At 35.4% G+C, this 27104-nt stretch overlaps 1 protein-coding gene across 3 annotated transcripts in view; it reads left to right on the forward strand.

Annotated features, from left to right (window-relative positions):
• The first annotated feature begins 2925 nt into the window (after nucleotides 1-2925).
• PPP2R3B (protein phosphatase 2 regulatory subunit B''beta) overlaps nucleotides 2926-27104 on the forward strand; it is a 129980-nt gene continuing 105801 nt past the window's right edge. Inside the window, exon 1 of one of the 3 annotated variants that reach the window (XM_074213684.1) lies at nucleotides 2926-4319. In XM_074213684.1, coding sequence (XP_074069785.1) covers nucleotides 3972-4319 — 348 coding nt within the window. In that variant the 5' untranslated portion in view covers nucleotides 2926-3971. Of the gene's footprint in view, nucleotides 4320-14951; nucleotides 22746-27104 lie in introns of those variants that run through there. The other 2 variants (XM_074213685.1, XM_074213686.1) reach the window with 2 other exon arrangements.

Consider the following 27104-nt stretch of genomic DNA (forward strand, 5'->3'; position numbering starts at 1 on the left):
TTTTTTTTTTGGCAAGTCAATGGGGTTAAGTGATTTGCCCCAAATCACACAGCTAGGTAATTTTTTTTCTTTTTTTCTTTTTGCAAGGCAAATGGGGCTAAGTGGCTTGCCCAAGGCCACACAGCTAATTATCAAGTGTCTGAGGCCAGATTTGAACTCAGGTACTCCTGAGTCCAGGGCTGGTGCTCTATCCACTGAACCACCTAGCCGCCCCCTACAGCTAGGTAATTATTAAGAGTCTGAGACCACATTTGAATTCAGGACTCCAGGGCCAATGCTCTATCCACTGTGCCATCTAGCTGTCTCAAAACAGTAATTTTAAAAAAAGGCAAAAATATGAATCCTAACCTCAAGGAGTTTTCAATCTAATTGAAGAGACAGCATGAAGTAATTATGTACATATAAGATATAAGCATCTTGTATATATATATAAATACATATACATACAGAGATGCAGACATATATACATACACATGTGTTTATATATATGTAGAGAGAGAGAGAGCACCTGGGTGGCATAGTAGATAGAGTACCAACCGTGAAGTCAGGAGAAGCTGAGTTCAAATCTGGCCTCTGACAATTACTAGCTATGTGACCTTGGGTAATTCACTTAACCCTGACTGCCTTGCACCCAGGGCCATCTTGTCATCTTGATTCATATCTAGCCATTGGACCCAGATGGCTCTGGAGGAGAAAGTGAGGCTGGTGACTTAACACAGAACCCCCTTCTCTCAAATCCAATTCATGTGTTTGTCATGGCATCACCTTTGTGATGTCATGGTCTTCCAAAACAAAGGACAAACATCATCACATACATACATGTATATAAATAGAGACACACATAGTAAAGGGAAGGTAATCTCAGAGGGAAGAACTTGGGAAGAGGTAGAAAGGGGTGAGAGGACTAAGAAAGATTACTAACAAAAGTAGAATGTGAACTGAGTCTTGAAGGCCCAGGAAATAGAAAAGAGGAGGGAGAGCATAACTGGCACGGATGAGAACCAAGTGTTCAAGCAGCAGTAGAATTTAAGAAGATTGGAAAATTAGAAAAAATAAGTTGTGAAGGGCTTTAAATGCAATCAGAACATTTTGGCCTGGAAGCAATAGGGAGCCAATAGAGTTTACTGAACCAGGGGCATGATACAAGATCTACAAGATCTGTGCTTTAGGAAAATCACTTTGATAACTGAGTGGAGAATGGTTTGGAGTGTGGAGAAACTTGAAGCAAGGAGATTTCAAGTTGGCTATTACAATATCCAGGCAGGAAGTGATGAGGGCTTGCACCAAGGTGGCAGATGTATTGATAAAGAGGATGCAGGAAAGATGTGAAGGTAGGAAGGATAAGAGTTGACAACAGATTGGCTATTTGAAATCCAGGATGAGCTATCAAGGATGACAGTGAGATTTTAAGCCAGGGGAATGGGTATGCTATTGATAGCAACAGGTAAATTGGGAAAGGGGAAACAGTTTGTTCCTGAGAGGTTGAAGTTCCTTTGCTCTGGTGTGGCCACCCCTCCAACACTGTGGAACAGAGTTTTTCCACTATTTTCCAGGTTACTTTGGGCTGGAGAATTGTCTCACTGGATCTTTCTGTGGGTTCTGTCTCTCGAAAATTCAGAGTCATAATTTTAAGGTTTTTGAAATATTTTGCAGAGAACACCTAAGAGAGGCTCTTCTCCTGCCATCTTGGCTCCACCCCCAAGGGTAAACAGTTTGAAAGATGAGTTCTGGTTTTGGACATACTAAGTTTGAAATGACTATGAGATATGCGGCTTTGAGATACCCAAAAGGCAGTGAGTGGGGTAATGTGGAACTGGAGCCCAGGAGAGAGACTAGGGCTGTAGAGCTATGTGAATCATCTGCACACAGATGATAACTGCACCCAAGGGAGTTGATGAGATTGTGACATGTGATTGTAGAGGGAGAAGGCGGCCTAGGACAGACCCTTAAAAGACAATTAGGGGGTGGCTAGGTGGTGCAGTGGATAAAGCACTGGCCCTGGAGTCAGGAGTACCTGGGTTCAAATGAGGCCTCAGACACTTAATAATTACCTAGCTGCGTGGCCTTGGGCAAGCCACTTAACTCCATTTGCCTTGCAAAAACCTAAAAAAAAAGAATTAGGAGGGGTGGCTAGGTTTGGCAGTGGATAGAGCACCTGCCCTGGAGTCAGGAGTACCTGAGTTCAAATCTGACCTCAGACACTTAGCTGTGTGGCCTTGAGCAAGTCACTTAACCCCATTGCCTTGCCAAAAAAAAAAAAGGCAATTAGGATCAAGGAGTATGAGATAGATGAAAACCCAGTAGAAAGAATGGTCACAGATAGGGGAACCGGGAAAGGGCAATGTCTTGAAGACCTAGAGTAGAAAGTATTAATGAGAAGATATTCAACAGTGTCAAATGTTATATTGAGATTGAAGGATTAGGGCTGAAAAAAAGGTTTTAAGAATTGGCAATCAAGAAGTCTTTGGTAACTTTGAAAAGTTGTTTCGGCTGAATAATAAGAGAGCAGAGAAAGCGCTCCCGCCCAGTGTAGTTGGCTTTTTCATTAAGTTTCGCTAAGAAGGGAAAGAGAAATAACAAAATGGTAGGTGTTTGGGATTGGCCGGATCAAGTCTTTTTTAAGGATGGGGAAGACTTGGGTTTGGTTTTAGGAAGCCGGAAAGAGCCAGTTGACAAGAAAAGATAGTGAAGATTAGAATGGGACATTACAGATTATCTGAACCAGTGTGGGAGGATGGAATGTTTTTAGAGAATCTGGATTGGATTTTTTTTCTTAGGTTCTTAATACCAGCAAGACGAGAGTTGGAGTCGATGATAGTTATGGTCTCTTCCCTTCTGTAAACATTTTTTTTAAAATTAAATTTTATTTTTTTCCTAAATAATCTGTCTTTCTTCCCTTTCCAAATTGGGAAAGCGAGAAAAATTACTCCTCTTATAAAATTTCCAAATCACTCATATTCAGTGAGAGAAAAGGAAGTGGCAAAGACTGCAGAGTCTGGCGAGAAAACCCCAAATGAGGTCCCGGCGAGTCAAAGACGACTTAGCAAGAAATATGCCGAGTAAATGGCCGTAAACGCTGACCATGCCGAAGCAAAAAAGAAACAATAGTAACATTCGAAAGATGAGGAACTAAATGAAACTCTTTTTTAAAAAAAAAATCCCCGTCACTGCCCGGCCGTGCGGCGGCTCTCGCTAAGAGGAGCTTTTTCACCTGCTGCCATCCCACCCTCCACTTCCGGGAACAAGTCCGCGCTCCAGCTCGGTGCGCATGCCCAGACCTTCCCTCCCGCCCGGCTCCAGCAGCGGGCGAGTCCGGTCCTCTTAGGTCACGCTCCCTGGCTCGGAGCGCGCCTCCGAAGCTACAAACATTCAGACCGTCCCTAAAGCCCCTCCGCGAGACAACGTAACGCCGCCCGTTGGCCTCGGCCCTTTCTAGGGCGCGGGACGCTGCGCGATGGCGTCACGGGCGGCGTGCGCCTGCGTGCTGACGCAGCGCCGTGAGGCGGCCCGCGGCGGCGCCATCCTCCTGGAGCGGGGCTGGGGGCGCCCGTTTTGAAGCTGCCCTGGGCAGGCTTCCTGTTGGCTTCCGCTCTCCTCGGAGCCGCCGTCTCCTCCCTCGCCGGGGCCCCGGGGAAGCCAGGCGGCCAATGCGCCCAGCCCCGCGCCCGGCTCCGTTCCCCCGCCACTGTCCCCGAGGTGCTCGGACGCCGCCGCCTCCCCCGGAGGCCCCGGGGCCGCCCGTGCCCTCGTCCGCTCGGGCCGCCGCCCCGCCCCCCTCGTTTGACACCCGCCCCCCCCCCCGTGGCCCCCCTCCCATTGCATAGCACCCCTGACCCCGAGCGGCATCCTGGCGCCATCAGTGAGGAGTCGATGAAGGGGCGGGGGTCGCGGCCTTTAGTGTAGACAGGCGGCCGCAGGGGTGCCAGTGGGCAAAGCAAGCCTAAGAGCCCGTGCCAGCCAGCCAGACAGACATGCCGGCCGGTCAAGTTCTGCAGCCGGTGCTAAAGATGAAAGTGGACGAGCTGTTCCTGTGCTGGTTGAGTGAGACCAACACCCAGGTGATGCTCAAGGACTGCTTGAAAAGAATCAAGAGCACCGAGAGGATAGCCATTGGCAGTGGCGATGCTGGGGACAGCCAGCCTTTCTTGTCCACTCAAATCGCCAACTCCAAGCAAAACATTTTAGATAATCTGATGGCTCCCTTGGGGACACCTTCCAGTCCTTCTTGTGCGTCCGCTGCACTGCCCCTGGGGACTTCAACTAGCTCCAGAAGTGGGCCGCATGCTCGAGGGGCTCGTAGATCTACAGGGACAAGAGTAGTAAGTTCCTTCTTTTTTCCTAAATGACAAAATGCAGAGGTCACTCCTTTTATTTGGGTTGCAGATTTCATGGATGACCTGGAGTCCGGGATTTCCATCGGTTGAAGTTGCTGGATTTAAGGGCCACCCCGTATTAAAAAAAAAAAATGGAATGGAAGCTTGTTTTCACGCAAGATTGTAAATTTCTGAAAGGCAACTTGAGTGGATTTTGTTACCACTTGTTCATCGCTAGAGTATCCTTTTTTTTTTAGGTTTTTGCAAGGCAAATGGGGTTAAGTGGCTTGCCCAAGGCCACACAGCTAGGTAATTATTAAGTATCTGAGACCGGATTTGAACCCAGGTACTCCTGACTCCGGGGCCGGTGCTCTATCCACTGCGCCACCTAGCCGCCCCTAGAGTATTCTTAATTAGAAGTTTTAATATACATACATACATACATTATATACATATATATGTATATATAAAATTGCTCTTTAACATCAAATTCTCAAATTAGGTGTTAACTTTTCATGAGAATAAAATGTGTATGCAATTGGACTAAAGAAAGGTATTTTCCTTGAAGAAAGTTCAATAGACAGAAAGTTGTTTTTCTTTAGTCCCTTATTAATTTTATTATTTTGTAAATATATGGTCTCAACCATTTTGTAATATGTATAGAAATAAGTAATATTTCATTTTCGAGTTATCCAAGTGCTCTTACTGTTTCTGAATGTCAGAAATGTATGATTTAATAAGTACTGTAACTACAGTATTTCCAAAACTGCAAAATTAAATTATATCCTACAAACTATTATCAAAGTTTTGTAATGTGGCATTGAATTACCTTAAAGTATTGGAATTAAGACAGTGGATTAAAAAAAAGTCTTCTCAGCAGAAATATGCCTGACAAGGGGCGGCTAGGTGGCGCAGTGGATAGAGCACCGGCCCCGGAGTCAGGAGTACCTGGGTTCAAATCCGGTCTCAGATACTTAATAATTACCTAGCTGTGTGGCCTTGGGCAAGCCACTTAACCCCATTTACCTCAGAAAAACCTAAAAAAGAAAAAAAAAAAGAAATGTGCCTGACAACAAAGAAATGGATAGTTCGACCATCCTTTTAAGAGAAGTTGTTAACCATTGGTTACTATTAAACTAAGCAGATTTTCATATAGGAATCCAGTCCAACCAGCATTCAACTTCACACACATGGGGAGAGAAGGGGAGGACATAAAGACAAAAAGAAACTGAAAAGAATAATTTTGTAGGAGTATAAGAAAAAATGGATTCATGGCATTTGAGAGATGGAATCTTTCTTCCAATTCTAGCCAACCATCTTTTAGTTATAAGGAAACCAAGCTGGAGAGAGGCAGTTACCTGCCTGAGAAAACTCATCTGGAATGAAAGATTCCAGAAATAGTTTCTTCACTAGTGGCAGATTTTCTCCAAGTATATATATATCCCACCATTGAATTCTAATCTCATCACATCTCAAAGGTGTCAAGAATTTTGTTAACAAAATTTATTTTAATCTTTAAAAAGTAAATGTGCTTTATAGCACTTACATACATAAAGGAAAGCCATTTCATACAATGATGGAATGTCTTAAAAGTGCTTGGAAATCATTGTCCTATAGTAATTATAATGCCTGTTTATAAAACACTTTAAGATTTTGCAAAGCATTTTGTTCCCAATTCCCATAATGCTAGTGCTATTTTTTTTATTAACATAAAAAACAGAAAACTTAAGTGATTTGCCCAGAGTTACACACTTAGTGGCAGAACCCAAGCTCAAAATTAAATGTTGTGACTTAAAGTCCAGTACTGTTTTTACTACGCAATACCACATTGGATAGAAATGATATTTTAAATTCATCTAACGGTAGTTTTTCAGAATGAAGGAAAAAATGAAAAAGAACATTTTAAAACATTTCATTTTAATTCAGTGCAAGAGAATTAATGACTAGACTGTTAGTTGCAAGGAGAAAACAAAAGATAAGGTAGAGAAGTTGTTCAGAAAAAAAATCAACTAATTGATTTGTTATGGTACCTTAGGGTAAAATCAAAGATGACTTCATGTTTTTGAGTTTGGGTGAATGGGGAAATCGTGACATTAATACAAATAATAGGAACTGATTTGGGGGGAAGAAGGGCAGAAATCAGAAGATCATATATTTAGAAAGAAGGAATTTCAGAGACCATCTAATTAAGTCCCACATTTTACAGATTAGGAAACTGAGGCTCAGGGAGGCTATGACCTGATAGCTGCCCAGATGGTATGGACTAAGTTTTAAACTGTTCCAGATTCTTTTCAGAAAGAGATGTAAAAACCTGAACTTCAAGAATATTGCAGTAAGAAATTATCAGCAAGCAATATATTTTGTAAACTTTCAAAGTTCTAGAAAGTGCAGGAAGATATGCTTTAAGAAGAGTTTATAGTCTTAAAGTTGGAAGTAGTTTGGAAAGCACAGAAGTTGGGAGAATTTTTTCAGATGAACTCCAATATAGTGACCCACCCCCACCCCTATATATATCATTTGGCAAATGGGAGTGAAGCTAGTGTGAATAATGAATCCCCTGAAGAGGTTGTGTGGTCAAAATAATAGCAAATTATGATTATCTATATTCAGTTTTCTTCCCATTATATAGGGGTTATTACTATATTCTTTACTCTTCTGTAAGATTTTCATGATTTTTAACTTTTTTCTTTTTTTTTTTTAACTTAATTTGTGAATTCAAGAGCTTAATAATTGCTTATTCATTGATGAAGTCATTGTGCAGGTAACTTCCAGGGAAGAACTTCCATGTCTTTTCTGCAATGTATAAGCTTGTGGTAGGGTTCTTAAGTTCTTTGTATGTGAAATTGACTCCTTTGGAAGTCTGATAAAGCCTGTGGATTTCTTCTCAGAATAATGTTTGTTGCCTACATTCATAATAGAAAGAAATGCTAGATTTCAGTTAGAGATTAAGGGAAATAAAATGCTGTTTTTCCATAAGCCTTGATTATCTAATCCACAGACTAATCCCAGGTTTAAAAGCATTACTTTGAGTTGCCTTGGGGCACCAAGAGTTTATGTAACTTTTCCAGGGTTACAGAGGCAGACCTGAAACTTTGTACTTTCTGACTCTGAAGTTCACCCTATTCACTATGTCCTGCTGCCATTTCATTTATTTACTGTTCTACATTTTATGAATGGCACAGGTGTGTCTACATCTGGCTTATTTGACATGTACATCTTTTCACAGAAATGTCTGAACTTTTATTTTCAAGTTAAGTTATTAACTCAAAACATTGAATGTGCTTTTTAAAACATGTATATTAGAGGGAAAGACTTTATTTTAAATGGCATTGTTCCTTTTCTTTACAGAATAAACTGACCCTGGGATAAAAAGATTAAGGTTCAGGCAACTAGTACCTTAACCAGCAGTTCTTCCTTCTATCTCTCATTTTAGCCTTTGTCCAAGACACTTCTTGTAATTTCAATTTGTTGAGGCACTTTTGTTTTTTAAATTTACTCTTTTATAAAAGAAAAACAGAGCTGTGTGTTAAAAAGTTTGTGTTCTTTTCATAAATTATTTTTTCCAATTACATGTAAAAGCAGTTATCATTCATTTAAAAAAAATTTTGAGTTCCAAATTCTCTCCTCCTACCCCCTACCTGAGATGGCAAGCAATGTTATGTGTTTGATAGTCATGTTGTGAAAGAAGACTAAGACCCTTCTCCCCCAACCCTGTGAAAAATAGTAGGCTTCAATCAACATTCTGACTCCCATCAGTTCTTTCTCTGGAGGTGGATAGCATTTTTTATCATATGTCATTTGGAACTGTCTTTGATCATTATATTGCTGAGAAGAGCTAAGTCATTCACAGTTAGCCATCCTTACAGTATTGCTGCTACTATGTAGAATGCTCTTCTGATTCTTCTCACTTGGATCAGTTTCTGCAAATCTTTCCAGGTTTTTATGAAATCAACCTGCTCTTCATTTCCTATATAATGCAATAGTATTCTGTCACTACAATGTGTTTAGCCATTCCTCACTTGATGGATTGATGAACATTCCCTCAATTTCTAATTCTTGTCACCACAAAAAGAGTTGCTATAAATATTTTTATACATATAGGTCCTTTTTTCCTATTTTTTATCTGTTTGGGATACCGATGTAGTAATGGCTCTGATTGATTAAAGAATGTGCACAGTTTTATAGTCCTTTGGGCATAGTTCCAAATTGCTCTAAAGAATGGTTGTATCAATTCACAATTCTACCAATGAGGCATTAGTGTTCCAGTTTTCCCTAACATTTGTTAGGTCTGATAGGTATGAGGTGGTCCATTAGAGTTATTTTAATTTGCATTTCTCTAATCAATGATGATTTAGAGAATTTTTCTTCTGTAGATAAGAGTAGCTGGGTGGTGCAGTCCAGAGCACTGGCCCTGGAGTCAGGAGGACTTGAGTTCAAATGTGGTCTCATACACTTAATAACTGCCTAGCTGTGTAACCTGGGGCAAGTCATTCTTAACCTTATTGTCATAAGTAAATAAAAAATTTTTTAAAGAATAATTATAGATACTTTTTTTTTGTTTTTTTGTTTTTGCAAAGGCAATGGGATTAAGTGACTTGCCCAAAGTCACACAGCTGGGTAATTATTAAGTCTGAGACAGTATTTGAACTCACGCCCTCCTGACTCCAGGGATGGTGCTCTATTACAGTGCCACCTAGCTGCCCCAACTATAGATACTTTTGATTTCTTCATCTGAAAATTACCTGTTCATTTTACCATTTTATCAATTGGGAATGACTTGTATTCTTATAAATTTGATTTAGTTCTCTATCTTGAGAAATGAGGTCTAACTTTATTAGAGAAACTTGCTTCAAAAAAAAATTCCCAGCTTTCTGTTTTCCTCTAATCTTGTTTGCATTTGGTTTTAAATTGAATATTATCAAAATTATACATTAAAACTTGGGTCAAACACTTCTTGACTATTGTCATTTACTATTGTGTCTTTGTGTACTTAATGTATTCCATCCATTGGGGGAAAGTTTTTATTTCTTCGCCTGGACACCATATTGTTTTGATGATGACCCATGTTGGTAATACAGTTTTTTTGTTTTTGTTTTTCTTTTAGTTTTTGCAAGGCAAATGGGGTTAAGTGGCTTGCCCAAGGCCACACAGCTAGGTAATTATTAAATGTCTTGAAACTGGACTTGAACCCAGGGACTCCTGACTTCAGGGTCCTTGCTTTATTCACTGCGCCATCTAGCTGCCCCAATACAGTTTTACTAGATCATCTTCCTTCACATTATTTTTTTCCTTAAGTTCCTTGATTTTCTTGACCTTTTGTTCTTCAGATGAATTTTCTTATTTTTTTTCTAGTTCCATAAAATAATTTTTTTCTGGTAGTTTGATAGGTATGGCACTGACTACATTAATTTAGGTAGAATTGTCATTTTTATAATATTAGCTTGACTTATCTATGAGCAGTTGATATTTTTCCAGTTGTTTACATCTGATTTTAATTTGTGTTAAAAGTGTTTTGTAATTGTGTTCCTTATAGTTCTTGGATTTCTCTTGGTGGCTAGACTTCCATGTATTTTATATTGCTTACAGCTATTTTAAATGGAATTTCTCTGTTTCTTGCTGCTGACCTTTGTGTATGATATAGCCATATATCTCTTTCTACATGTATATATGCTGATAAATTTTTTGCTGTTTTTTTGCAAGGCAATGGGGTTAAGTGACTTGCCTAAGGTTTCCCAGCTAAGTAATTATTAAATGTGAGGTCAGGCTTGAATTCAGGTCCTCCTGACTCCAGGGCCCCGTCTCTATCTACTACGCCACCTAGCAGCCCCTTATGCTGATAATTTGTGTGGGTTTTATTTTTGTGTCTTGCAACTTTGCTAAAGTTGCTGTAAAGGGGAATACATTTATTCCTATGCTTAATCTTCAGTGTTTTGTTTAATAGGAATGGGTATTGTATTTTTTTAGGTTTTTTTCTTCATCTATTGAGATAATCATGATTTCTGTTGTTTTTGCTATTGATATGGTTGATTATTCTGATAGATTTCCAAATACTGAACCAACTCTGCACCCCCAGTATAAATTCCACCTGGTCATAGTGTATAATCCTTGTGATATATTGCTTATGTCCTTGTTAGTAGTATGTTTAAAATTTTTGCATCGATATTCATTAGGGAAATTGGCCTGTAGATTTTCTTTCTCTTTTCACTTTTCCTGGTTTAGTTACCAGCACTTTGTATCATAAAAAGGAATTTAATAGAACTCCTTCTTGGCTGATTTTTTCCATGTAGTTTTTATAGTATTGGAATAAGTTGCTCTTTAAATGTTTTGTAGAATTCACTTGTGAATCCCATCTGCCCCTGGGGATTTTTTCTTAGGAAATTCACTGATGTCTTGTTTAAGTTCTTTTTCTGAGATTGGATTATTTAAATATTCAATTTCTTCTGTTAATCTGGGCAATATATACTTAAGAGTGTCAGATTTATTAGCGTGTTTTTGGGCAAAATAGATTATAATAATTGCTTTAATTTCCCCTTTACTAGTGATGAATATATACCCTTTTCATTTTTGATACTGATAATTTGGTTTTCTTTTTTTAAATCAAAATAACCAGTGGTTTATATATTTTGTTGCTGTTTTCATGAAACAACTTCTAGTTTTATTTATTAGTTATATAAAGGTTTTTGACTTTTCACTTTTATTCATCTCTCCTTTGATTTTCAGAATTTCCAATTTGGTCTTTGAAGGAATCTTCATTTATTTATTTATTTTTAATTTGCCTGCCCATATCATTAGTCAGTTCTTTCAATATTTTATTGATATAAGCATTTAGAGATAAAAATTTTCTAAGTGCTCCTTTTACTTCAGTGCATGAATTTTGATATATTGTCTCATTGTTGTCATTCTCTTTAATGAAATTGTTGATGATTTCTACGATATGTTCTTTGACTCACTTATTCTTTAGGAATAGATTTTTTAATAAGTTTTCAGTTAATTTCAAATTTATCTTTCTGTGGTCCCTTATAATATGTAATTTTTATTGCATCATGATCTGAAAAGGATCCATTTAAATAGTTTTGCCTTTCTTCATTTGGTTGTGAAGTTTATATACCCTACCACATGGTCAGCTTTTATGTAGGTACTATGTACCATTTAGAAAAATGTATATTCCTCTCTACCCCCATTCAGTTTTTTCCAGAGATATATCATATCTTACTTTTCTAAAATTCCATTCACCTCCTTTTCTTGTTTGTTTATGTTTATGTTTATTTAGATTTATATAATTCTGAGATGAAAAAGTTGAGGTTCCCCCGCTAGTTTTACTATCTTCTCCTATAACTCATTTAACTTGTCTTTTAAAAATTTGAATGCTATACCATTTGGTGCATATATATTTAGTATTGATAGTACTTCATAGTTTATGTTTGTCCTTAATTCTCAAAGAAGACCAAAAAATCGGGGAAATGATGCCATGACAAGTACATGAATTGGATTTGAGTGAGGGGGACACTGTGCAAAGTCCCCAGTCTCACTTTCTCTTCCAGAGCCATCTGGGTCCATTGGCCAGATATGAATCAGGACAACTGGAAATAGCCCTGAATGTGGGGCAATTAGGGTTAAGTAACTTCCCCTAGGTCACACAGATATGTCGAACTCCCATCCTCCTGATTCCATGACCAATGCTCTATCCACTGTGCCAACTAGCTGCCCCTATAGTTTATGATACCTTTTAGAAAGATGTAGTTTCCTTCGTTATCTCTTTTAATTATGTCTATTTTTATTTTTTTATCTGAGATCATGATTACCTTTTTTTTAAACTTCAGCTGAAGTATAATAAATTCAGCTCATCCCCTTGTTCTTGTTCTTCTTCTTGTTCATTGTTCTTCATTATTGAAGATGACTTTTCAGCTCAGAATCAGCTTACATCTGTGCTCCTCTGTCTATGTATATACCTTGTAGCTATGTATCCTCCTGTGTAGGGATGTAATTAATTTAACCTTATTGCATTGCTTAAGTTTTCTCTTTTCTTTTTACTCTTCTACAGATTCTTGTATTTGAAACTCAAACTTTCTGTTAAGGTCTGGTCTTTTTTATCAGGAATGCTTAAAAGTTCTCTATTTCATTGAATGACATTTTTCTGGATAGGTAATTCTTGATTTAATCCTAGTTCCTTTGCTTCCCAGAATATCATATTTGCTTTTTTCCCCCTTTTTTAAAATTGTTTTTGTATTTTGCAATCCCCCCCCAATCTTGCTTCCCTCCCCCCCTCACACAGAACGTAGTCTGATAGTCTTTACATTGTTTCCATGCTATACATTGACCAAAATTGTGATGAGAGAGAAATCATATCCTTGAGGAAGAAAAATAAAGTATAAGAAATAGCAAAATTACATAACAAGATAGCTTTTTAAAAAAAATTTTAAATTAAAGGTAATAGTCTTTGGTCTTTGTTTAAACTCCACAATTCTTTCTCTGGATACAGATGGTATTCTCCATTGCAGAGACCCTAAAATTGACCCTGATTATTGCACTGATGAAATGAGCAAGTCCATTAAGGTTGATCATTATCCCCATATAGCTGTTAGGGTGTTCAGTGTTCTTCTGGTTCTGCTCATCTGGCTCAGCATCAGTTCATGAAAATCCTTATAGGCTCTGAATTCCCATCCCTTCTGGTTTCTAATAGAACAATAGTGTTCCACAACATACATATGCCACAATTTGTTCAGCCATTTCCCAGTTGATGGACATTCACTCAATTTCCAATTCTTTGCCACCACAAACAGAGCTGCTACAAATATTTTTGTACAAGTAATGTTTTTACCCCTTTTCATGATCTCTTCAGGGTATAGACCTGGTAGTGGTATTGCTGGATCAAAGGGTATGCACATTTTTATTGCCCTTTGGGTGTAATTCCAAATTGCTCTGCAGAAAGGTTGGATGAGTTCACAGCTTCACCAATAATGCACTAGTGTCCCAGATTTCCTATATCCCTTCCAACATTGATCATTGTCCTTTCTGGTCATATTGGGCAGTCTGAGAGGGGGTGAGGTGGTACCTCAGAGATGCTTTAATTTGCATTTTTCTAAACAGTAATGATTTAGAGCAATTTTTCATATGACTATGGATCTCTGATTTTCTCACCTGTAAATTTTCTCTGCATATTCTTTGACCATTTGTCAATTGGGGAATGGCTTGTTTTTTGTTTATTTTTAATAAATTTGACTTAGTTCTCTATGCATTTTAGAAATGAATCCTTTGAGGGTGGCTAGGTGGCACAGTGGATAAAGCACTGGCTCTGGAGTCAGGAGTACCTGGGTTCAAATCCGGTCTCAGACACTTAATAATTACCTAGCTGTGTGGCCTTGGGCAAGCCATTTAACCCCATTGCCTTGCAAAAAACCTTAAAAAAAAAGAAATGAGTCCTTTGTTAGAAGTACTAGTTGTAAAAATTTAACTACTTATTTAGTGCCCTACCAATCAAAATTCCAAAAAATTACTTTAATGAGTTAGAAAAAATTGTAAGTAAATTCACATGAGAAATAAAAAGTCAAGAATTTCCAGGGATTTAATGAAAAAAAGTGCAAAAGAAGGTGGCTTAGCCTTACCAGATCTAAAATTATATTATAAAGCATCAGTCATCAAAACTGTCTGGTATTGACTTAGAAACAGAGTGATGGATCAGTGGAATAGACTGGGTGCAAAAGAGATAGCAGGAAATGATTATAGTAATCTGCTGTTTGGTAAACCCTAAAGAGTCCAGCTTCTGGGATAAAAGCTTACTCTGATAAAAACTGTTGGGAAAAGTGGAAGTTAGTATGGCAGAAACTTAGACCAACATCTCACACTCTATTCTAAGATAAGATCAGATGGGTACAGGATTTAGACATAAAAGAAAATATTATAAGGAAACTAAGAGATCAAGAAATAGTTTGATTTCAGATCTATGGAAAGGGAAGCAGTTTATGACCAAGGAAGAGATGGAGAACATCATTCAAAACAAACTAGATCATTTTGATTACATTAAATTAAAAAGCTTTTGCACAGACAAAACCACTGTGACCAAGATCAAAAGAAGTATAGTAAATTGGGACATAATTTTTACAACTAGGATATCATATTTCTAAGCCCTTCCATCCATATCAATGTAGAAGCTGCTAAATTCCGAGTAATCCTATGACTTCACGATATTTGAATTCTTTCTTTTTTGGTATTTTCTCCTTGACCTGGGAGCACTGGAATTTAACTAATGTTCCTGATAGTTTTCATTTCGGGATCTCTTTCAAGAGGTGATCAGTGGAGTAATTCAATTTCTATTTTATCCTCTTGTTCTAGACTATTATTAGAAGAGTTTTCATTGATAATTTCTTGAAATATGTTGTCCAAGCTAATTTTTTTGTTGTTGGTTTATGGGTAGATCAATATTTCTTTAAACTTTCTCTCATGGATCAATTTTCCATTTGTTTCTAAAGAGAAATTTCACGTTTTTTTATTTTTTCATTCTTTTGATTTTATTTGATTTCTTTCTTGCTTGTCAAGTCATTAGCTTCCACTGATTGTTTATTGATATTTCACAGAATTATAAACTTGTACTTGCTCAAATCTACATTTTAAGAAGTTATTTTCTTTAGTAGGCTTTTTTTAAACCTTCTTTTCCTTTAAGGCAATTCTATTTTTTAAGGAGTTCGTTTTCTTCAGGGAATTTTTGCATCTCTTTTTTCATTTTGGGGGGCTTCCTTTATGAGGCTTTTGATTCTTTTTTTTATGATTCTCTTGCATCACTATTATTTCTTTTCTCACTTCTTTTTTCTAGTTCTCTTTTTTGATGTTTAAAATTCTTTTTGAGCTCTTCCAGGAGTTTCTTTCTGGGCCTGAGACTAATTCAGAATTTTCTTTAAGACTATGCATATTTTTTTTTTTTTTAGTATTATTATCTTCTTCCAAGTTTGTGTTTTGAACTTTGCTGTCACTATATTAACCTATGTTCATGTTATTGAGTTTTTTGGTTGTTTTACTCATTTTTCTAGCTTATTTCATGATTTTTAAAGTTGAGCTGTGCTACTGGGACACAAGGGAGGGCATTTTTTTAAGCTTCTTTTGCTGGGATGCAGGGCCTTGCTGCTGTTCTGGGGGCACAGAGACTTGCAGCTGGCCTGCTATGCCAAGGGATTAGGGCCTCATCCCTAGCCTGATATACTGGGGCCTGACCTGTGCCTGGGCCAGGTGCCTCACAGTTGACTGGCTTAGGCTTGACTGTTGCTGGCTTGCCCGGAAGCTGCCCATCCTGGACTACATTCCATTTTAACTTGAGTGAAATAGACCTCTCCTGCCAATCTTCTAAGTTGTCTTTGACTGGAAAATTATTTTATCTTATCCTTTTGTTGGTTCTGTAGCTCCAGAATTTGTTTTGAGGCCTTCTTTTATAGTTATGTAGTGGTGAATTTGGCAGAGTTCGGGCAAGTTCCTACTTTGCCAGTTTAGCTCCACTGTCCTCTACATAAATTCATGCTTAACAAAATTAGAAGTTTTCTATACCAGTTTATTCTTCTAGAGAACACAACTTCCAGAATATTCCAAATTCCTAATCTAAGTTCATCCTCTTTCTAAAGAAAGTATAAGTAGCTATTTGAATACTGATTTATAGCTCAAAATACTTTAATTTGTAAGTATATGACAAATTTCAATATCTAAAGGAACTTCATTTCTTCATGAGTAAAACATTCTGTTTAAAATCTTTTTTTTCCTACTGATAGCTTTAGCAAATTGAGTTTATTAACATGTGAAAAAATGGGAAATGAAACTCAAAACATTTTCATATAGGCCTTTAAATAGAACTTTAATTTTATTGATCACTGGAAAATTTGTATTTCCTCACTAAATATGGTAAAGTATTCCAAAGGAATAGGAAAAGTGTTGATTATATGATAACTGTACAGTCTTGAAAAAAATTTGCCTTTTTTAAAAACAGATTTAGGAAAAGTTCTATAAATACATAATTTGAATCAAATTATTAATCTAAAATATTTAGGGTGGTTTTTCTCCCATTGGAGTCTTCTTAGATGCTAATTCATGTTTAAGTGAATTAATATTTGATATGTAGAAGTTGAAAAATAATATTTCATGATTATTTTATTTATGAGATGATTTCATGATCAGTGTTCTTACTTTCCAAAGGAAATGTTTGTGTAGGTCAATCACATACCCATTCTTCTGAGGCCCAGAGAATTAGGTTTGATCTAAACTATTCTTCGTATTGACCCTTGAAACGTCAAACTTTGTGAAGTTAAGGCATTAAAAAAGGAGAGGGAAGATTATGATAGGGAAAAAATAAATTCTATTTAAACTAATGTTAAAGTGTACCTGACAATGTCCATCCAAGAATGCTGAAAGAGAGGTAGGATTGAGTTTAAGAGAAGAAGAGGAAAAATAAGCTGTAAGATAGGAGGTGATGATAGGAGAAAAGATGGCAGGACAAAGCTTGCTGAGCAGATTGTGTTAATGTAGAATTAGGCTCTTAGAAAAGGGGTTTCTAATCTTATTTTTTGTGTCATGGGCCTTTTTAGTAGTCTTATAAGTGAAGCCTATAGACTTCATCTCAGAATGTTTTAAATTCATAAAATAAAATAGGATTATAGAAGAAAGTCAAATTCCATTGAAATATTATTATAAACAAGTTTACAGATCCTCAAGAACTTCTGTCTTAGGAGAAGCCTGGGATGTACCTCTGCTTTTAATAGTTTGAGAATATTTGCAGCTGAAGCAAAGTTAGCCCTTAATTTATCGATTCATAAGAACGTATTACTTTTTGTGAAAATAAAGAAACCTCAGGGAGTCATTCCTAGTTGCTCTGACACAGTTAAATCAAGTTTACTTAAAGATTTGCATTATAGTATTATTTCAGAACCCTGCTCTCCTATTTCTCTCCCCTCTTCACCAAAATCCTTTGGGACACAAAATTTAAGCCAATTTGACAAAAGATTACTAAGGGTAGGGTAACACTTAAACAAAAAGTTATATTGAAGTGTAGTTGTTGTTGAGTTGTTTTAGTCATGAACCATTCAGTGACTCCAGGTTTTCTAGCCTGAATGACTGAGGATAAACAGAAATATTTCATTTAGGTTTTTGTATTCCTTAAGAAATACTTGTTGATTGATTGAAATGGAGAAGTTAGAAAGGAGGCTTAGGCATGCGTTGCAGGAAGATATATTACGTACATGTAGTTTAGTTTTTTGAGGTGTCATAGAGACATCCATGTGAACATGTCAGCTAGATCTGGGACGCTTATCAAAAGATAAGTGTCACAGGTGTCCCTGAGTTTTTTTGTGTCCTGCCTCTACCCTCAACCCCTGCTCACCCCTTTCATCCTGATTGGCCCTAGCTTTCCTGATTCATATGCCTTTTTCCTGGAAGATCCCAGGTTTCATGGAGTTAGACCTTTCAGACTCAGTGCTTGCTTAAGACCTCCTGAGTTACTATACCTTAATGATGTATTGACCAGAAACATTTCCAGATGGAATTGACGAGGGTCTGTGTGTTCCAAGAAGTTAAGTGCCACTGTATTGTTGCTTATAGATCCTTGCTATGTTTGGACCAAGTAAACTCCTTTGTTCAATGACTACCAGTGTTTTATTTCATCCCAACATCTAACTGATCTAAGAGGATCCTGGGGTCAAAGCACTACTACTTGTGTTTGGGGCATGCCTTCCATTTATGTAAGTTTATAGATGGGCCTTTGAATCCAGGTCTTCCTGACTTTAATGTATACTGTCTTGCATTTCAAGCCAATGGTTATATCTGTAAGGGATTAGAATTGAAGACAGACCAGAGATAATCAATTAGGAAAATAAGGAGGATTGAGACGGGTCACAATGAAGTTCTTTTAAGACACACTATCTTAATCCTCATATTCACCCTCTGAGGTCGGTGCTATGGATATTATTTTTAAAGATGTGGTGATTGCCATTACACTATGCTACCATAAAATTACTTTATGGTTTTACAGAATTATTTACATATATTATCTTGTTATTCTATTAAGAAGTAATAAACTTTGCAAAAAAAATATATTACCAGGTTTCACTACACTAGCCACCATTTTCTTGATTCGTAACCCAACACTAACTTAAGGATTTCCAGTTTAGAAATTCTAGTTCAGCTTAGTTCTTTTGGCTTGCAAATTGTAAACTTTTCTTATGGGTAGAATGTAGTTTCACAATTTCTTTCTCTCTTCTAAAAATCTTCCTCCTGTCTTTTTTATAGGGGGAGGGGGAGGTTGGTGAATTTAAGGGCAAAGGTGGATAAACTCCTATTTTGGATTTTGTATGGGAGAATTTTTATTTGTAGCTCTACATGAGGGTAAGTTTAGGCATTGAGCTATAAAACAATGCTTCTTTGCATTTTCATTTATGAAAGTGTTTTGTTTAACAAAGCAGACTTTGTTAAAGAGATATGTTAGAAGAGTCATTTAAAAAAAAGTATTACTGTACTTCCTTCTGTAGAGGGCATCCCAAAACCACTTGCTCTTTTAGCACAAGATCAGTTACTTTTTTTTAAAACAAAGAACTGCCCTTTTGAATTGGTTCTCCCTTTACCAATTACAAAATTAAAAGTTCAGTTAGATTTGCTTCTTTAAAGGCACATTTGATATAGGTTTAACCAAAGATCTATGAACGGAATGTGCCAAAGGCCCTCTTATGGGCATGTTGTACTAATGCTAATTCCTTTTGCAGTTTTAGCAAGATTACTAATTAGAAGGTAACCATGTTGGTAGTTTTCATATTACTTAGTGTAACAAAAGCCTCAATTACCTAGTTTGGGGGAAAGGAAAGGTCTTTTTGATTTTTTTTCCTACTGAAGTAGGTTTTTCTTTTTCTTTTTTTATAATAAAAACAAAGATTTGTTATCACTTGAAATAAATGCATCATCCCACAGTTAAGAGGCTTAAATAAGCCACAAGCATCTTCCAGGTTGTACCCATGGCAAAATATTACTAGACCTCCACTGGCAAGTTACATAATGCACTCATACTGGGCAAAGAAACTAAACAACTTTCCTCAACAACTCTTCTGCACTGTGTTTCTGGTTTACTGCACAGTTCCATCATAACAGCAAAAAGGTCGCAAATGTGCAAATAGTGTAATTAGTTCAGAGCATTGCTTAGTTGTCATTGTCTTCTTCCTCTTCTTCTTCAAAACTGCCTTCAAAGCCCTTGCTATCTTCCTGATCTTCATGACCTTCCATCACTAAGTAGATTTTTGTTTATTCTACAGGTACCTAGTAAAGACTTTTGACTTTATATTGTCACTGACATTCTTTCACTGATTTTATGATATTCTAAAACTAACTATAAGATATTTATTGTATATCATTTATCAGTGTAAATATATATTGTATTCTAAAAATGATTTATAAAGTCAGTTCAGACTTCAGAGTACATTTTTCTATAAAAACATTTTTATCATATGTTGACTAAGTTCCTGCATTGGTCCATAAAACCCATAATGTAGATGAAATATATTTTCAGTGAAAGAAAATATTGGTTTGGTTAAATAAGGCAGAAAATAAAATTAGATAAGTTTTTTTTTTTATCATTTTTCCTTAAATGCTTGTGGGTATATGGATGTTCTCTCATCTTTATTCAATCATTGGCTCATATTTGCTTAATCCCTCTTTCTCCCAACAGCTTACATCTCCCTGTTCCAGAGGACTTCCACTCAAAATAATCTTGTTTACCACTTTGTGGCCTTGATTTTCTTCTAATTTGCACCAATCCCTTACTGTCTTTAAATCATAACTGCCTTGACCACATGGAAATGGAAAAATCATCACTTGTGATTCACTCTTTCAAAAACTAGTAAGACTAGTTCATCATAAACCCAGGAAATGGTTCTTTTCTTCTCTTTATTATAAGAAAGTTGGTTTAATGGTTCATAAGTATTTTTGAAGCATTGTTTTGTGATAATGTGAAGAAAACTGCATTTTTTATCATTTCCATTTTCTCTATAAGAGTTAAAAGAGAACACATTTCTTTTTGAAGAGATATTGAGGAAAGCAGTGTTTCATTTAATTATTTTCAGTTAATGTCCTCTTTGTTCACAAACATTCATAAAGGAGATGGGAATTGGAAGAGTTGTTGCAGATTCTTTAGACTGAATAGACGGTACTATATATGAGATTATGCACAACACGCACACACATATATGTATATATATGTAAATAAAATTATAACTGTACATATAATTATAGCTTACAAAGTGCTCTCCTTAAAATAACCCTCTGAGACAAAGGGCATGTTATTATCCCCAATTTATAGATAAGGAAAATTGAGTGTCGGAAGTTCTTTTTTTTTTAAATTTTTTTCAGAGGTTCTATATAGTTAGTCTGACCTGAAATTCCATCCCAGATCTGACATCAAATTAATTCCCTTTTCCTGTTTATCATGTTGTCTCTGAATAATTGTACTTTTTGGAATTCTTTTTTTAAAAATAGCTTTTTAATTTGTTGTTTTCCCATCAGCTGGCAGGTTTCAGTGTTGTCACCACCTAGTTCTAGAAGAACCTTGTCTCCATTTTAATATATTTTTTCAAGTCTTTTATACCAGAAAACATATAATTAACCATTCACCAGTCATTGGCCGTCTAATTTGTTTAAGTATCTTATAAATATTATCTCATTTGATCCTCACAACAACCTTGTGAAGTAGATTTTGTTAATCTTCCCAGTTTACAGCTGGGGAAACTGAAGTTAACTTGATTACTTGCCCAGGTCACAAAATTAGTAAGTGTCTTATCCTAGATTTAAAACTTAAATCTTCCGAATTCCTGGGCAATACTTAGCTCGCTGTGTCACCTAGTTGCTCATAACTCAAGGGTAGAAGACAGTTCAACCTGTTGATTAATGGGTTAAATTTTTTATGAAGGGAAATTGAGGACAAGGTTGAGGTGATTACCTGAAAAAGCAGGGAGCAGTAGAGTGACTTGTGGGAGTTTTGAGAAGCAAGGAGATCAAGAAGACAGGAGGAATTTAGTTAGGTGTTTTAATACCAAAGTCCTACATTGCAAACAGAATTTGGATGCAAAAATTTTAAGACACAGTTAAATAGGGAATGTAACAGACAGAAAAACAAAATCAAAATTGCATTTTTTTAAAGTTCTATATCTAGTTTCTCTTCCAAATCTCCTCTCATTTTGGGGGTAGTTAATAGTATTTAGAACATTTTTATGCATAAAATTATAAAAAACATAATGTCTAATATTCCAAATATATTTTCTATAACTTCTAAACTAATCCCTTCAATTAAAGAATTTAAATATATTTTAAGTCTTCAGAAACTTAAGCAACAGTAATAGAAATGATAAACCTGTGTGTATATATATGTATGTGTGTGTGTGTGTGTGTGTGTGTGTGCGTGAGAGAGAGAGAGAGAGAGAGAGAGAGAAATACTAATTTATTCATAGTACACTACACAAGAATTTGTTTTAATATATACTTTTCAGTGTTGGCTTATGAAGACTGTTTAATAATAACATTTTTTACCCTTGAGTCAGCCAGATTTTAAGGGTAAAACAAAAGACAGCTTAGAATTGGCTGATGTAGTTGTAAAATTTTATTAGAGTATATCATCATAAGTGATAATTATAATTGTGTTTTACAAAAATATACACATTTTACTGTATATTGATATGATTTTTTGTTTTTAAAATGTCTGTTTTAGTCTTTTATAAAAGCAAATTATGAACTTCACAATAAATCATTCCCAAAGGTTCCTCTTCAGATCATCATATTGCCCAATTTGCTTATTTAAAGTGACAGAGGCCACTTTAAGGGGTTGAACAACGTAATGGAATTGCTATGTAGCAAGCCTTCCTCTCAGTTGGGCATTTCAACAGGTTACAGTTTGGTGGGACAGTAATGAAACAAGCCATAACATACCACCAGAAGCTGCTAAACATGGCTTTTTAAGTTCCTAATTTTCTTATTTTAAGAAAAGGACTTAATAGAATGATAACCTACTTTAATTGATCATTAATATATGATTTTCAAAATATATGTGCCATTTTCTTTTATTTTGGAATGTGCGTAGTAGAAGGCCTGGCCCCAAAGTGACTTTCCAATCTGCTGTGATTCCAGCCAAGTTCCCTTCAATGTATGGAGTATGCTAAGTTGAGCTGGTTCTTAGAATATCCCAGAACCAGAGTGCAGCTGCTGCTTTTAAGCAGCACTGTGTGTGTGATAATAGGCTTTGCTATTTACTAGGACTGAAGTGCCTGAACTGGCACACGCAGACATTATATGAAATCTGAAAGCATGAGGATAAAGGAGATTTCCTTGCGGCAAGATCCAGATCTAAGAAAGGAATTGGCATTGTTGGCGAGAGGATGTGATTTTGTGTTACCTTCCAGATTCAAGAAGAGACTAAAAGCTTTTCAGCAAGTTCAGGTTTGCTTTTTTCTTTTTCTTTTTTCATTGCACAGATTTGTTTCACTTTCTTGTGAGGTTATTATGTAGTGAATTCATTTTTAACTTAGTGATTTGATTTCTAAAGTATATTTAAGTAACATTAAAAAAAAGATGTTAAATTATAACATCCTGTGACTAATTTGAAGCCAAAATTAATTTGTTACTATTCAAAGGGGTTAGAATAAATAGCTATAGTTTATAAGGAATTTTAAATGTTATTTGTCATGTTGAATTAAACATGTGATTCGTGAATTAAGTGCAGTTCTTTTATTTTCTAAGGGGTGTAAAGTAACTTCCACAAAAATGGAATTTTTATTATCACTCCCTTTTAACTCAAATTTTTAACTCAACAAAATACAAAAAAGTTTAAATTAGCTGCAAGTAGACAAGCAAACAAAAATTATAAATATCATTTTTCAAAGTAGAAAATAGGAGCAACTATTCCATATTTTATAGTTGAATTGTGAATTAGTATAAAAATCTCATTGTGTAATGTTTGTTACAGCATTTATCCCTTGCATAATAGTTGAAAGAAATTTAGTTTTTCAGAAAGACTTTAGTATTTGAATAAGGTTTTAATGTAAGTTTGTTGCTCTTGATTTTTAGATTTAGATTTTTTTACCTCCATTATAAGTACTCAGATGAAGTTTGTACCATATAGCATGTATAGTTTCCAAATCAGTTTAAGAGAAAGATATAATTTAAAAATAAAAAAATGTATAACTGGTAATTTGACAACAATTTTTTAAATTGTAGATTTAAGTTATGTCAACTAACTTGTCCTTAACTCACCCTTTTCATGTTTAGGTTACATAGGGTGTGATTAGATAGTGTGTAATAGAAGGCCATATCACTGCCAAACAGACCTTACATTCCATGCATACTGAAATTCTTTGCTGTGTCCTGGTTTAGGAACATTCAGTAATCTAAACACCTGGATTTTCTGTCACCTTATATAATTAAATGCAGTATATCAAATGAAAAGAAAAAAATGCTTTTAAAAACATTTTCTGATTCTTTAAATATGTTTTAGAATAATTTTATAAATATTTCTGATTTACGTTTAATTTATGCCTTTTACGTTTTGGAATTCTGCCACAGAGTTTCATTGAAGTAAGTTTTTGATTTTTTTATATTTTGAGGAAATAAAAATTTTTAAAAGATGACTGAAAATTTCAGAATCTTGATAAATTTTTCTCATGATTTATATATATATATATATATATATATATATATATGTTTTCATCTGTCATTTTCAAATTGTAAACACTATTGAGATACTGGCTATTATTACTGAAAGAGACTTTGAAATATATAACTGATTAAATAATCCAAGATTTGTTGATATTTATTGATTTTAGTCTATTTGTAGGATTGAAAAGTCATTTTGATATTGACAAGTTTGGTTAATATTTACATTGTTGGATCTTCCTTTTTTTTTTTTACAAATCAGCTTATTTTAAAATAACTACCTTACAGTAAGAAAATTATGAATACTTAAACTTTTAAACACTTCAAAAGGATGTATTATAGAAGTCCTTTAATAATAAACTCTAGAGTGTATTTTAAAATTGCTATATTTATAAACATTTGATTTTAAACTGAAGTTTTTAGGGCCAAGGGAACATGTTTTATTTATTTTTGGGGGTGTAAAGTAAGGAACAGTTTTATAAGAGTGGCCAGACTATCTTACTCTTTGTATATTGTGTACCTTGGTTCTGTGATTACTTGAAGAGAGCTTATAGGAAAAATTTAATTTTGTGAGAACAATATTATAAATATTGTATCCACTGTAAATGGATAATCAGCCAAATAATATTGCAGTAGGATTTCATGTGCTGGTAAGGCTTTTAGTTGGGGCAATGTTATGTAAATTATACCTGTAAGTCATCCAGTTTTCATTACATCTGCCCTCACTGATAGAGTTGTTACAATCTCTTTCTCCATTTAATGCAGTTCATCTGTATAACTGTCTTTATGATACTGTAACAAATTATGATACTGTAGCAAATTATATTTGCTTAACAATTGTGCTTATTGGCACTACTCAAAATAAAGTGGCTCTTTTTTTTTAACTTCTGGGATCAGATTGACTCCTCTTTACCTTTTCAATCATAGACATGACCACCTCACCTCCAAATGCACTTACTTGTTGTTGCCTGTCTCAAGTTTTGTTTAGAGAAAAATTCATTTATAATGAAGTTTTGATTTTTTACTTTCTCACCTGTCAGTTTTGGTAGTCACATCATATTGCTGGCCAGGTTCAAAACACTGGGGATAATATTCAAAACTTTCCTTTGAAATTAGCCATTCTTTTCTTTCTTGTCTCCTAAACTTATATCCAGTGCCCTCTTATACACATCTCAGTTGAACCTTAGCTTCTTCCACACTCCATTCCTTTAGTGAAAGTCATCTGATGTGCCTGTCATTATCTTGACTGTGTAATATTGTTCAGTTACCCTTCAGAAACTCCTTGACATGACACTCTATCTCTTGCCTCTGTGCCTCTCCAATACATTCCTTCCTCCCCTCTGCCTCTAGTATCTTTAGTTTCCTTTAAAGCTCTTCTCAAGTACACTCCACATGAGGTTTTTCCTTTCTCCTTCCCCCCCACTCCCAGCTGCTACTGCTTCTCCCATTACATTTAAAAAAAAATACTTATATGTACATATTGAGTCTCCCAATAGACTGTGAAAGCTCTTCGCGGGCAAATACTGGTTCATTTGAATCCCCAAAGCTTAACACAGTGTCTGGCACATAAAGCACACTTTTAAGTACTTCATTCATTATTTTGACTCATTCATTACAAATCTCAATTCACTTTATTCCAGCTAGTTAACCTCCTTGCTATTGAGCCCTGTCTACTTTCTTTCCTTCCTAGCCTCTGCACCATTGCTCTAGCTGTCTGTTATACAGCTTTTTTCCTTCCTCTTCCAAATTTCTTTCTTAAAAGCCCAGAAAGCTATCTAATGAACACTATTCTAACCTAGTAGCATATTCCACTTTTAGTTCAGTTCAGTAATTTAACATTTTGTTTCTTTTTGCTTGCCTTATCTATACAAAGTAATTCAGAAATTCATTTTTTAAAGTAATACATATACATAAAGACATTTATTCAATCTAAGGAAATTATATTTGCTTAACAATTGTGCTTATTGGCACTACTCAAAATAAAGTGGCTCTTTTTTTTTAACTTCTGGGATCAGATTGACTCCTCTTACCTTTTCAATCATAGACATGACCACCTCACCTCCAAACGCACTTACATTACCTTCCCTTCCTCCAACATACTATAATCAAGTGTCTATTTGCTATTCCAGACAAACTGTTCTCTATCTATTCTCTTCATGCCTTTTCATAGTTTGCCTCCATCCTTGGAATGCACTACTTACACTGTTTGGAATTTCATAATTCTTTAAAGATGCAATTGAAAAACCTCTTTCTTTATAGATTCTCTCTCTAGTTATGAGTTTTTTCTCCCTAAATTGTCTTCTATTTATTTTGTGTGTGTGTGTGTGTGTGTGTGTATACAAATATACATATACATATATATGTATATATATATATGTACACATACACATGTTAAGTTACAGTTCCTAAGAATAAGGATCTTTGGGACATTTGAAGCAGGGATTTTGAATTGAATATTTTGATAACCAAAGATAAAGTTTTTCCAGTTTTTCCATTAATTTGTTGAATGAATATTTAACTTAAATGAAAAAGATGAAAGAGGTTGGATTCTGAATTTTACTTAGATTCCTAAAAAATATTCTAGTCTTTTATTTCCAAAAGCCATTGCTTTGGCTTATGTCATATATTTATATTTAGTTTTACATTTATGAAATTGTTGACTACAAATTTTTTCTTTTTGGTTAAAAAGACTGATGTTTCTACAGTGAATAGCTATGAGAATTGACGATCATTTTATTACCCTGGATCAGCCTTCAGATATGCTTTCTAGACTTCATTCTCTCTATTCTCCACTCTAATCTGTTCTGTAGATAATTAGAAGATTAAACCTTGATCTAAAACATCACTTTACTGGTCCAAAAAAAAATGAAAAAAAAAGCAATCAAAAACCTTGAATTAATTCTAATCTTAAAAAGACCCATTTTAGTCATCCACCTACCATCATTTCATCTTCCCAAAGTAAATCTTTCATTTCAAATTGACCAAGTGTTTCATTGTCTCCTAAACATACACTACTCATTCTCAGTGCCATGTTTTTATTCTCCTTTGCTTAGCCAAATTCTCTCGATTTTTCCCAAACGTATTTATTCACTCATTCATTCATTTATTTATTTATTTATTTATTTATTGAGGGAATTTTCATGGTTT

This window comes from Macrotis lagotis, chromosome 1 (assembly GCF_037893015.1).
Source record: "Macrotis lagotis isolate mMagLag1 chromosome 1, bilby.v1.9.chrom.fasta, whole genome shotgun sequence".
NCBI classification, from domain to species: Eukaryota; Metazoa; Chordata; class Mammalia; order Peramelemorphia; family Peramelidae; genus Macrotis; species Macrotis lagotis.